At 39.5% G+C, this 14078-nt stretch overlaps 1 protein-coding gene across 1 annotated transcript in view; it reads right to left on the bottom strand.

Annotated features, from left to right (window-relative positions):
- The window catches only part of acin1b (apoptotic chromatin condensation inducer 1b), a 28867-nt gene that overhangs the window by 13424 nt on the left and 1365 nt on the right, over window positions 1-14078 (bottom strand). Inside the window, exons 2-6 of the mRNA XM_004079912.5 lie at window positions 13206-13271; window positions 12994-13105; window positions 12808-12881; window positions 9842-11065; window positions 9625-9701 (exon numbers count right to left, since the gene is read on the bottom strand). Coding sequence (XP_004079960.1) covers window positions 9625-9701; window positions 9842-11065; window positions 12808-12881; window positions 12994-13105; window positions 13206-13271 — 1553 coding nt within the window. The remainder of the gene's footprint in view (window positions 1-9624; window positions 9702-9841; window positions 11066-12807; window positions 12882-12993; window positions 13106-13205; window positions 13272-14078) is intronic.

Here is a 14078-nt window from a genome sequence, read left to right as displayed (position 1 = left end):
TAACATCATCAACAACTATTTATTTAATTTTCTGGTTAATCTTTTCATTTAAAGTGTATATAACAGAAGAAAATCCATGCTTTGATTTTAAATTTAACACAGCTCACTCAAGTCTTCCTCTATTTTGATAGCATAGAAGATGCATCTGTATTTTCTAAAAAATACTTTCTGCAAAGTGGCAGTAGTTCATTAAAAATTCACTCTTAGGTGTGGGCAGGACTGTTGGCGCCAAGCAAGCTGTCATCCATTTGTTTACACTCTTTACCATCAGCTTACAGTCCCTAACAAACCCCAACTAACATTAGCTGTGCAACAAAAATGGAGCAATATTGGAGCTATCCAGCCGTAGTTTTGAGCCAGATACCAGCTTGGAGGAGGAAAACAAAGACGTGTATGGATCTAGTCGTCTAGAACAGAGTGGAGTGGAGCAGGGAGCTTGTAGCCCACCCACCGTGTTTCCTAAGTAACAAATAAAGTCTGCCCCTGATTTACGATGATTTGAATAATGAAATACACAGAAATTCACTTTTGAGCTTAATTTTCTTAATATATGTCATCCATAATCAGAAAAATGTAATAAGTAGATACGTACCACAAATATAAACACACCCACACAGTCATTATTGCTATAAATGGAGTCATGTTTGTAACAACAGTTACTCCTCTTTTGGTTCCACAACAGACCAACACTGAATTACAACAAGAATTATGGTTCACCTGGGAGGGTAGGAATGAATTTATATATTGGGAAAGGAGACAGAACACATGCAGGCAGGGCTCGACATAGCCATTTGTCCGCTGGCCCGGTCCTGTTTTTCGAGCAGTGCGGACCACAAGACTTTACTTTTCACTTGTCCGCTCGGGCCACTAAAATATCTAACGGTTTATATATTCTTCACCTTTTTCAATAAAGTAAATTTTGCGAAAACGTGTAAATTTACCTCGTCTTCATAATTTAGTTTTTCTGCTAGTCCTGTGTTCAGACTTCAATGGTTTCTATGGGAAACCTTTGATCACTTCTCCTTCTCTCCCGCCTGCGCGCGCGCGGCTTTCACTGCCGAGCACCACGCGGCACGCGCTCACTACTTTTTTTTCCCAAACTTTATTGAATGTAACAATTCAATACAAAACAATGTTAAACAGCAACAACGAAGGCACAAGCCAGTGGGTTATTATTACATTTGATTATAAATCCGACACCGTCACTGAAGAGAGACTGAAGCATGTCAGAGATGTGGAAGACATGGCAGGAATAGATAGGAATATGTTGGATGGAGTAGTGGGTATAATTAGTAGTATGGACAGCAAGATATTTAATGAATGCATTGAAGATGAAACTGTATCCACTAAGCTTTAAGATGAATGTCAAAGAATTAAAGGCAACTCCAAATACCTGAATCTCAGACTCAAATGCAGTAGAATGTTAAACTACTTAATTTTGTTTTTCTTTACAACACTGTAAGCAGTAAGTATTTCTAGTTAGCTGAATGATCTCAGTTAGACCTGCACAATATGAGGAAAACTCGCGATATGCGATATCAGAGATTAAAATTGCGATAACGATATAATTTGCGGTATATAAACAAACAGCAAAATAACCAAATAACCATTCCCAGTTTAAAAATTATACTCCAAATGACCCACGTTGACATAGGTTACAAACATCTAACATAACAGGGCTCCATCTGATTGGTCAACAATGTGAAGGCGTCCATCCGATTGGTCAAATGCATTAAGGGATTTATTTGATTCGTTAAATGGTTCAAGCTGCCATTAGATTGTTTTAACACATTTAAGGTTTATGATTTATTGCGATATTTGCCGTTAGAAGCACCATGAAAACTTCTGAACTAGTGTTACCTACTACACTGCAGCGCTCTCTTCAAAACATCTGAAACAGACTAGAGCAGATTTAAATTTGATATGGTCTATTTTCAGTCATTGAAAAGTGTAGAAATAAGTGATGTCACCAGAATGCACCAAATTGCACCATATTAAAAGTTTCCGGGGGGGCATGCCCCCGGACCCCCCTAAAGTTGCAAGCACCTGCGGAGCGGCAGGTCCCGCTATGCGCGGTGTCGGGCCAGTAACTTTCAGGCAGGGCCAGTAAGTTTCAAAAACTACTGGCCCTGTGGGCCAGTGCAAATTTCTGGGCTATGTCAACCCCTGGCAGGTCTCTGTTGCACCTTTATGGCGCAATGGCTGCATGAAAGGAGCTTAATGTCCCTCAAACCCTATTTGCTCAACTATAAAAAAAAACTTGAGTAGTTGCTTTTTGCTAGCCATGGCTAAAGACTGTTCATGCACCAGAGAGAAGGTTATATTAAACATGACACAGTATCAATTGATGAGGTTCAGGAATCCACAGTCCTATAAAGTGAGGGCTTTAGTTAAAGAAAAGTAAAAAACAAATTACCCAAAAAACAAGGAAAATGAAGCCAGAGTCAGAGGGAATTAGACGGCAGCCGGCAATCTCGAGCACTTGTTATAAATAACTCACCAGCTAACAGACACCACTGGTCACAAACGCTCCCTAAACTAACTCATATGTCAAGATATGCACAGATTCAAACTAATTAATCGATTAAAGAAGGCAAGGTATGCAACACTATGAGACTGAGACATTAAACTGTATCGTATTTTTTAAGTCGTACTGGAGTATAAATCGCTCTTTTGGGAGAAATTTATTTGACAAAATACGGGAAGAAGAATAACCCATTTCATCTTGAAAGGCAAATTGTAATCACAGGGTAAACAATGATAGCCTAATACATGCATGCTTCACTACCCTAACACACTGATGCTAATTTAGCTTCATAAAAAGTATGAACAAATATTAGATTACCATAGCATAAAGAACATGCCAATAAGTCAACTAAAGTCTTTATACCACTTCAAATCACTAAATCCACTCAAATTGTCATCCTCTGTGCTGCTTTGAAACAATTCTGTCGAGCTCGGCTAAAGACTTAGCGGCGTATCTTTTGTGTTGCTGTCAGTAGCAAATACTAAAACACATTACTACAGTGCCCTTTAATGACTGTTGCTATTTATTTTTTACTTCAAAAAAGCACATATGGCAAACAATGCCAAAAAAACAACAAAAAAACGTATCTAACCTGCAGAAAAATATAAGACAACTTTTTCTTTTGGATCCACGGTCTAAATGTAATGAAACAGACAAATACAGCAATGTGTTTATTAGGACTAACTTCTTCTGATACCCTTTATTTCCCTTTCTTCATTACTTATGTTTATCGGGTGTTTTTTGTGGAACATAAAATAATGGGCGCATAACGATTTATTGATTGATTTATCCAACAAGATTGATCTGCCTGAGACAAGCTGTTAATCGAATCGAACTAAAGCATAAAAATATTGTTTCAAAATTATTCATTCATTCATCTTCTTCCGTTTATTCCCTTTGGGGGTCACAGGGCTGCCGGAGCCTATCCTGGCCACTTGTGGGCGAAGGCAGGGGGCACCCTGGACAGGTCGCCAGTCTGTCGCAGGGTAGAATGTCCACAATCACACACCCACACTAGGGCTGTGCCGATGGACGGTGATGGCTGACTGATATCACAATGGAGAGACACCATCGTGATGCCACGCCCCCCCAACGCTGCCAGTCGACACCATAGGCTGCAGTTACATGTGCAAAATATCTTGATCAGATCAATGGTCGCATGAGAATTCAACAACGTACATGGGCCCAGAAAAACTTTTTCCGATTATAACAAACGTTCACATGGGTCACACTTTCGGTCGGAATAAATCATTCGCACATGCGCAGTAGTGTTTGAAATACCGGAAGAAGAAATTAGTTCCGCTGAGAGACTACATATATAGATATCTGGCAGCTGTTATACTAGATTATCTTATTAATGTTACGGTTATTATGAAGCGCCTGTTCGCTCATCATTTTAATTTTAATCCATGCTTTTTCTGTTGAATAAAGGGAGCCGGAAGAAGCCAGGGCTAAGAGATGCTAACAACATTTAGCCTTTGATGAACATAAAATCCATGCGGAAAATGCTGCAATCTGCAGCTTGGCTCAACGTAAATATGTGGGAATAACATCAGCCTTTATTTTGTCAGGACACGACTGGAAACACAAATCCACGTGACTGAACGGTTTCTAAGGACTGAGCAGCATTTCTTCTTTGAAAAGCTACCACACCGCCCCAAAGCCGCTGAGTGAGCTGACGGTCCGAACTCTGCCCGGATACACACTTTTACTGAGAGACCCGGTTCTCCTGAGTTCGGTAGCTCGTTCACCTAGAGCTGCGGGGGGCGGATCGCAGTCCCAAGTCTCCCACACATAGCTCACACGTAACAAAGCATCCTCCCTTCCCCTCAAACACAAAGTCCGTCAGCTCTGCTCAGAGACACGGTCGCTCGGTCCACCGGTCTACTTGACTAATCGAGTGAAGGAGCGGACTACTTCTTTTCTGTTTTGTTTGTTAAAGTCACTTCCCTCAGTTTATACTGGATCATCGCGGATGAGTCATTAGTTGGGAAATAAAATAAATGAAGTAATAAAGTAAAATAACAAATAATAATAATAATATAATAACGAAAAATTATAAATACCCCCCAACGATATCATCGTCTATCCCGATGGTTTACTGCAAACATCGTCAACTGCCAATTTAAGGGACATCGCCCAACCCTAACCCATGCACTCTCACATTCACACCTAGGGACAATTTAGATTAGTCAATTAACCTATGAAGCATGTTTTTGAACGGTGGGAGGAAGCTGGAGTCCCCGGAAAAAACCCATGCATGTACAGGGAGAACATGCAAATTCCACACAGAAAGGTCCCCCATTGTTCCATTGATGTTCTGGTTCAGCTCCCCCAGCTGGGACTTGAACCGGGACTTGAACTGTGAGGCTAGAGCGTTAACCACTGCGCCACCGTGCAGCCCCGTTTCAAAATTAAACAAATTAAAATGGGGAAAATATCATTATGATTGAGACATGGTAGGTTTGTTTTACCATAACGTAAAAGCGACCAAGTCCCACCAAAGCAGACAACATACATGATGGCATCAACAAATGATCAAGCCATCATTACAGTCCAATGCATGGAAACACTTTGAATTTTACAAAAACATGTAACCCTACAGTGTGTTAAAATGTTCTAATAATGTGCTGTTTGTATTATTTTGATGTGGAAAAACAACATGAAACTAAAATGTGAATGAATTTGTCATTAATTCTTGTGTACTTGTTTTTACAATTAAAGTTAAAGATGTCCTTGATGGATATTAGGTCAGTGAATCGGATCGTTCAAAATAAACAAAAATCGACTATGAATCTGATCATCGACTACAAATTATGATATGAATCGCTGTTAAAATAATAAGTTATACTCCTAAAAAATAATTACAGCTCATGAAAAAAACTACATATAGATAATAAGGTCATACCATAAAACTCAGATGCATTCTAGGTGTATAAATATATGTTCGCCCCTTTGCATTAAAGAGGCATGTCAAGACTGGAAAGTCAGCAGACTTCAGAGAAAAAGATTGCATTGATTATGCTCTCCTAATATAATAATAATTACTGTAATTATCAAAACATTCTATTCATGTAACACTGGAATGGGGAAGCACACAGAAGTCCAACTGTAACCAGGAAAAGCAAAATACTATAATGCTTTAGCTAGTTTAACATCTAAAGATCCCTAAAGAAAACAGTCACCTTTACATTATTTTAAGTGTTTGGGTTAGAGCTTAGTTATCAAGTAGTAGTACATATGATAACCGTTTAAATTGCTCAAATCAGACTTTAACATAAACCCACTGGAGGTAGAGTACTCGTGCCAGGTGGAGAATTATGTCGCAGCATGCAGGTCCATTCACACTCACTGTACAGTTAACAGATGTCGGCTATAATGATCTCCCTTGACAACAGAGACATCATTACCAGTTACAGCCACACAGGCCCCCCATAATATAAAGCATGGCCTCCTAAGACATAAAGGTCAAAACCAGCTGTCCATATTATAAGACTGCAGTAAAATACATCTTAAAAAGGGTAGTGGATAACTAAATGTGAGCTTTCACTTCCCACGTGATTCAAATCACCTTTATGAAAACCAGTCAATTATTTATTCATTTGTTTCCCCTGAACGAACAGCTATTTTAGGCGATAATCGGGATGGGGGGGAAAGAATCTGGAAAAAACAGAGAGATCCCCTTCCCCCAACAAAATCTTCCTTGCTCCTTTACCCAACAAAAGGCTTTCACCGACGTCCCCACCCCCGGTCTTCCTCACATGGACGAACATGTAGCACGTCCATAATGAGGCCAATGAATGTGAACTGATGACATGTTCCACCGACAGGCGCGAGCTGCTAGCAAACCAGCAGCGATCACCAGAACAACTCCTAAACTGGAAGTCCCAGTATATATTTTAGATTTTTCAATATTTCTTACGTAAAGTGAAACTCGCAACGTAAAACCTTGAAGTACCTCCTCGGCTCCTGACTCACTCGTCTCTTACCCGTTTTTGTTGCCTTCGGATAGCATAATGATCGGCCTTGAAACGGAACCTCCGGGATCGCAGAAACTGACACGCAGTTTCTAAAAAATATTTAGCCCGGGCGTTGATTGAAATCGGACGACAACGGAATGATTTGGGCGCGATGGCTTCAATTTCTAATTAGCACTATACTGCGTCGGGTTCAGGGATGCAATGCATGCATGACGGCCATGTTGGCTAGCGCAGACAAGCCTACCCGAATGTTGAACTACCTTCCGGTCCAAGATTTCCACAATAAAAGCTTAACAAGAAGCTCACGTGGCCCAATCTTTAGCACGGACGATTAGCATGTTTAAACAGATACTTAGCAATTTCTCCAACTTAGAGAAATATCGAAGATTCAATAAGGAAAGGGGTTGAATTATTGTGTTTTCCCCTGCAATTATAATTACAGCCAGGGTGTCAAATAAAATCATTGTGTCACTAATAGGCCAAGGCGACACCAAGCTAACATTCATGATTAGATAACTGAAAAAAAAAACGAATTTATTACGAAACGTAGTTGTTGTTTTTACGTTTTTTTCACGGTGCTCAAAAATGAGTACGTGAAGACCACAGCCAATAAGATAGTTTAATCATTCTTACTAATATATGGTACGAAAATACTCATTTGTGCCCAGAAAATACGGATTTATTACACGCACAAAATATTTAATTGCGGCCACAAATTATTAATTTTAAAGAGCAATTGTTGTTTTTTGTTTTTCAAGTTATGTCCAGTGCTCCATAATTCATTAATTTACATTATTTCACAGTGACTGTTTTTAACAACGTTATTGCGCATCTCAGGAGGTGGAGAACCGTCTCAATACATAGCAGAAGCTCACTGACTCCCTTGGCATGCTTGAAACATTTGAAATTCTATGTATTTTAAATTGTATTTATGTGTTTAGCTGTTTATTGTATGTATATGCATATAATCTAAAGTCAAAGGAAAAACGTAATTCACTAAACCTCACAAACTACTCGTCTTTTAAAATCACAAAATTATGGAAAAACGCTGCTCTCAATAATTACCAAGCCATGATAAGAGTTTGAATGCAGCAAAAAGATTTACAGATAGCTTTAAAAGGCTTAGTATTTATCTGTTTTTTTGTTGTTGTTGATTTAATGGATAAACCACAGAGCAATGTAGAGAATCACCAAGATAAAATAAAAACTGTTTTGGCAGACAAACAATCATGTGGTTTAGGAATTGTTTATATCAGTGTTTTTCAACCTTTTCTGAGCCACGGCACACTTTAACCTTAAAAAAATCCCGCGGCACACCAGGATCCAAAAAAAAAAAAAAAAAAAAAACAAAAACGGAGAAACTCATAGTCTGTATTGATCTACAGCCCCTCCACAATCTCACATGCATTTTGGAGATAATTGTGGCAGAAAAAGCTGGAAACTGCAGCTTTTTTTTTCTAAAAGATGCAATAAAATTTAAGTTAGAAGATGTAAAAACAGTTTGATGTGTGTTCGTTGATTTCAAGACGTTTAACAACAGATCTCCTTGTGCGCTGCACTCTCACAACCCAATGCATCATGGGAGATGTAGTGCATTAAACGGCCGGCGGAGATCGCCTTTCGGAGCTTCATTGTTTTGTTCACTTGTTCCACGGTCTGATACCGGATTCTGTGGAAAGTTACACCGCTAAAGACGAGTTTTAGCTGGTATTTATGTTAGAACTGAGCGACTTTACGAGCTAAATCGGGACAAGGAAGTGAAGACTTGAACCACTTCTGATTGGTCAGACTGATGACATGTGATTAAGCTCCCCAAGAATGATTGGTGGAGACAGTTAAAGGGGCTGGACTTTTCCAAAATACAGCCGGAGCTACAGCTGAATCGCGGTACGTCATTCTTATCAAAATGTCTTTAATAAAATAAAATAAACGCAAAGAAAAAGTATTTTACGATCTTTTACATTCCTAACTCCTCAGTTTTTTATCAGGGCCTGTTTGGATGAACAGAGAGCTGAATCTCTCCCTGGAGATGGGAAATTTTTTTATATCAGTTATGAGGGCAATATCCCACGGCACACTTGACCATCTCCCACGGCACACTAGTGTGCCGCGGCACACTGGTTGAAAAACACTGGTTTATATGCTTACAAGTGTAGAGGATTGTGGTCATTGGAAAAAAGCAGAAGCCATTATAAAAAATTAAAGTCCCACTCCAAACATCTTTTCATCTATAGTAAAAATGTTCCCATTGTTTTTTTTTTTTTAATTAATACTATCGCATTTTTAGACAAAATCTAAAATACTGTGTCATTTTCTTAGTCATAGTTTGTGCAGAGCAGCAGTAGTTCACTAGAAACTCACCTCTTTTAGTTGTGGGTGGGACTGTTGACGCCGAGTAAGCCCACCTTTTATTTCCTATTATTCATCTGTTTACACACTCATCCAGCTAGCTTACAGCCCCTAAACACCAACCTAACATTACAGGTGCAACAAAAACTGAGAGAAATGTTGGAGCTAGCTGGCCGTATAGTTTGATCTAGATGCCAGCTCAGACGAAGAAAACAAAGACGTTCATGGATCCGTTTGTCTACAAGCGGACGCATCAGAATGGAACGGAGCGGGGAGCTTGTAGCATGCCAAGCTTTTTCAATCTGAAATTTTTTGTCTGCTCCTGATTCACAACAATTTGAAAAAAGAAATGCACCGAAATGCAATTTTAAGCTTAATTTTCTTCATATCCGTCATGACTAAAATGTCACAAAAACATATTAAAAACATCAAATACTCTCTGTTTAAATGGGTTGCAAGGAGTGACAGGACATTAACTTTGGCAACAAGGGCAAGCAGTGATTAATACAAATTTAGATTCTATTTCCCTTTTTGATAATCTCTTTATCTCCCTTTTAAACCCAAATGCAACACTAGATCATAATAAACTGTCATTTGAAAGCCCATTACAGTGCTAAATCCTATTAAAGATAATGGAGTGTGATCTACTGCCTTCTAAGTATTTTATTTTGAAAACAATTCTAAGTGTGCATCCAATCTCAATCTTAAAAAAATCCCACCATCAATGATATAGATTATCTGTGTTTAGGAAAAAAAAACCGTACTAACCTTTTTGGAGGGAAATGTTTCTCTTTCTTTAAAATTGTTTTTGTCTCCTCATCTCTGTCTTCTTGTTGGTCTCTCTTCTGTAAATAAAAAACAACTGGCATAAAATAAATAAAACATTTAGACAATGTGTGCACAACATTGTGTTAGAAAATATTTGACGTGAAACTCTATTGAAGATGGAGTCTTTCAGAATGACTGACACTACAGTTTAACTGACCTTAAACTGACTGGGAAGTTTCGTTTTTTCCCAGGAGGGGGACGAGGAGGATGACGAGGAGGAATCAGATTTGGAGTCAGACTCTGAGGAGGACCCAGTGTCTTGTGCTTCAATCACAACCACTTTGTCTTTAATGGCTTCTTTGTCCTGTTTCTTCTCTCCCCTTTTCTCCTCCTCTGGCAGTTTTCTGTCACTTTCCTTCTTCTCTTCTTTAGATGATTCTGCCTCTGGTTCTTGTGTTTTCTTGCTTTTGCTGTCGAGCTCCTGTGGTGGTTTCTCTTCCTCTTCCTGTTGGTGTCTTTCTCCCTTCTGTTTCCCTCCTTGCTTCCTCTTTGTTGGAGACTCCTGCCGTGGGGATTCCCTGGAGTGTGTAGCCTCCTCTGACACGGCAGTGGCTGAGCCAGCCTCCTCTGTCTCCATCTTTTGCACGAGCAGGGAGAGAGGTCCGGGTCTGCGCTTCGCTGAGGGTTCGGGGCTGCTTGATCGAGAGCTTGAGTCGGAATCCTGCGTCTGCGCGGCGATATTTGGGAGAGACATGGCCCCCTTGCTGTGTGCAGCTTGAGAATCCTCTCCTTCCTCGTGGTCTGTGTCTGGAGGGCTTTGTTTGGGAGTGTCAGGTAAGGGGAACAGATTAGGGGGTGGAGACGGGGGAGGAGTCGGGTGGCGCAGCTGCATGGGGCTGTGGTGCACCTGTGGAGGTGGGATGTGCTGTGGAGGCTGAAGCTTGCGTTTGGATCTTGCAGCCACTAATGGAACACTGGGGGCCATCTGGGCCACTGGAGGAACTACTTTCTTCCCCCTTTGTGCCCCACTAGGAGAAGGCCCCCAGTCGTCATCATTATCACTCTCATCATCATCATCCTCGTCGTCCTCGTTACCGTCATCATAGACACGATTGCCTGTTGAAATCCTGGCAGACCGACTGAGGTGGGGATTTGGACGGGCAGATCCAGGCTCGGCTGGTGCAGCGTCCTCCTTCTCCTGGGGTCGACCTGCTCCCTGGCAGTCAGGCTGTCCCAGGACACGCACTGACAGTGAAGCGACAGCGCGAGAAGGAGAGGGGAGTTCCTTAGGCCCTTGTTGAAAGTTTGCACGGTGCATCCTGCTCCCTGGAGCCTCGTGGGACCCCTGCTGATGCAAAGCATGACTAAAGCCATGACCTATTTTCAAAGCCTCTTCTTCCGTAGCCTTGGCGGCTAAGCGCTGGGACAGTATGGTTGGATGCTGGTGGAAACAGAGAATTATTTATTAATATTTTCCTTGAATTTATAGAATAATACTTTTTTTTAATAAGACCTACTCCAATCATATTTTGAGCTATTTTAAAAGCATTCCCAGTGGTCTTTTAATTCAGGCAAAATCCAAAATCTCCAGTAGTTTCTGCAAAGTGGCTGTAGCTTATGAGAAATTCCCCTCTGAGTTGTGAGCACACTGGGCTTTTTTTTCTTTTCTTACAAAAGGAGATAGTGCTGGTACTCAGTCTGAGGTATGGTACTGCTGCTGCTCGGTGTGTGGTACGTCGACAAAAATGGACATTTTACATGTATAGTTCATGAATTCCAATTTCACCTTATAAAAAAAGATAAAAAGTTTAAGGTCCCAGGTAAGGTCTATGCTAGCACAAAAAGACATAATTGGCTCCCAAGCTATGGGGTTCCCCATCCCTGCACTAAATCATTGTCTAAACCTCCCATAAAAACAGTAAGCAAAAAATATTTTATGAACATGGGTTTTACTTTATTGCCATTAGTGACAGAGGTCTCCTTCCTTTTAGAAACAAGTTAAGGATGCTCTGTTTAAATGTTGCTGTCATCTCTGGTGTGCACTGGCTCCTCTCCAGTCTAGTCAATAGTGCAGACCAGAAATTCGTGATCGCGCGTCGCTACCCAAGATTTAGGTCCGGTCGCAAGCTCTATGTACAAATGGGATGTTCATCAATTGCGCGCTGACAGTTCAACTGGTTGAACTTATTTACACTGAATCGCAGCAACGGAACACTCTGACCAATCGGGGACTTGGATTTAGTGGTGATGTCTGGGTGGCGTCCGCTTCAAAACACAGAAGAACCAGCCACTGTAAACATGATCATGAGGGAGACATTAATTATTGCACTGTGTGTCTGGTCAGATTAATATGACATCAGTACAGACATTTATAGAAACAGAGCTGTGAAAACAAAACGTCTTTGCACCGCTGTGCCTTTGCGTACCGAGCCTCTTTGTATTGCAAGTGCTAACAGAAAGTAAATACACAAAAGAAGAAGAATCTTTTCCCTGTCGCTGCTTGAATGTCAGACGCCTTTTCAATGTGAACACAACCGCTGCGTTCATAAAAAACAAACTACACATCAACAATACCAAATTAATGTCGCCGACTTTTAATAGTCGATAAATAATTATTAGACAGCCCTACCTCTCACACCCCCAACCTAACATTACCGGTGCAACAAAAATGGCGAGCATTATTGGAGCTATCCAGCCGTACAGTTTTGATCCAGATACCAGCTCAGACGAGGAAAACAAAGACATACATGGATGTATTTGTCTGCCAATGGATTCGTCAAGATGGAGCGAAATAGGAAGCTTACGTCACAACTACGCTCCTTTTCCAACTGCTTTTTTTTGTCTGCTTCTGATTTACATTGATTTGAACTTTAATAAATACTAAGAAATTCAAATTTAAGCTTGATTTTTTTATAGGTGCCATCTGTCATCAAAAAACTTCCACAAGAACATGTTACAAACAATTTTTATCGGAGTGGGTCTACAAAAACTAGAAATTGAGACACAGCCATGGTCATTATAAAGCACTAAAATAACAATATTTTCTTGGTATTTTGCCCGTAAAAATATGAAGTAGTTTCTATTGAGTGTAGCAAAGTACATAAAAATTAAACAAATTGGTTAGCATTAAAGTTTTTCCAATTTATGAGCAAATAGTTTCTTCACTTTTTCAGTAATTCTCACCTTCTCAGAGGCGCAGATGGAACTGTCATTGTCTTCAGAGTGATCTTCATCCTCCTCTGCTCCACCTGGGCTTTCTGAGAAACAGAAATATGAGTCCATTTTTTTTTTTTCATTTGTAGGTATTTTTCTAGAATGTATTATTTTCTGCTTCGCCATTATGATTTTGTTTTTTTGTGAGAGATGTACCATCAGTATCCACTTCCTGCTGAGCCTCTTTTTCCAGTCTTTGACGAAGGAGTTCCTGCTGTTTGGCCAGATACTGCTTAATGAAGCTGTTCTGGCACATCTCTTCACCAATCTAGAAAGCCGAACAAACAAACAATTGAAAAAATACAAACAAATGGCAACAAACAAATTGGTCTATGGAAAGAAAACTATTAATAGATGCGTTATTTTACCTGAGAGTTTGGTTGCAATCCACCGGTTGAAGTGGAGGATTTCTGGAGATTCTCTAACATGAGAGCCTACATGGATAAGATGGAAACAATTATTTAAAGTTACAGATTTGAAATCAAACAGTTGTTACTGTGATATAACAACTGCTGGACTATACAGATTTATTTTTTTCATTTTTCTTTAAAAGAAAATGAATTTTATATTCTGTAGCATCTCCAAAGTTCAATCGGACGCTCCCTAAATTCCTAAAATAATTCATGAGAAAATGCGTTATTAAAAATGAACAGTTCCAGCTACATTCAGAAGTCCTCAGTGGTTTTGAGGGTTAAGAATACACACTTGCAAAGATTTAAAACCTTGTTTTCAAACAAGATATTTTACCAGGTTTTCAGTTTCTACATCTTTACAAGCTTTTCTGAAAATCTTTTTTTTGTCTCACTAAGAGCTAAAAGTTAAAAAATTATTATTAAAATGAGTCAAAATCTTTTTGCCTTATTCTCTTGACTGTAGAAAAAAACTTTATTTAAAACTCCAAAATATCGAATTGCTTTAAGAAATGTTTATACACATCTAAATGCATTTTTTAAACAAAATTACCTCATAACATGGAGAAGCCACATTCAATCTTGTTTTTTTTTATAGATTTTTAAAAATCCAGATTTATGTTCTTAGAATAAGTGCTAATTTTAGATTTTATGAGGGTTTATTAAAATGTACCAACTTGTACTAAGATCCTGTCCTCAATTAGTTCACTTTTTGATCTAAAGAGAGTAAATTTTTATGTAACATACTAGTGTTTTATGTCACTTTAATCTAAGTTGACTAAAGTTTGGTACATAAAAACAAAAACAAAATTCAAACCATTTGCTTAGAAC

The sequence above is a fragment of the Oryzias latipes genome, chromosome 18, assembly GCF_053564925.1.
Source record: "Oryzias latipes strain Hd-rR chromosome 18, Olatipes_Hd-rR_3.1".
Classification (NCBI taxonomy): domain Eukaryota; kingdom Metazoa; phylum Chordata; class Actinopteri; order Beloniformes; family Adrianichthyidae; genus Oryzias; species Oryzias latipes.
Note: the sequence above shows the minus strand (reverse complement) of the source record. Positions and strands in the feature narration are given on the sequence as shown.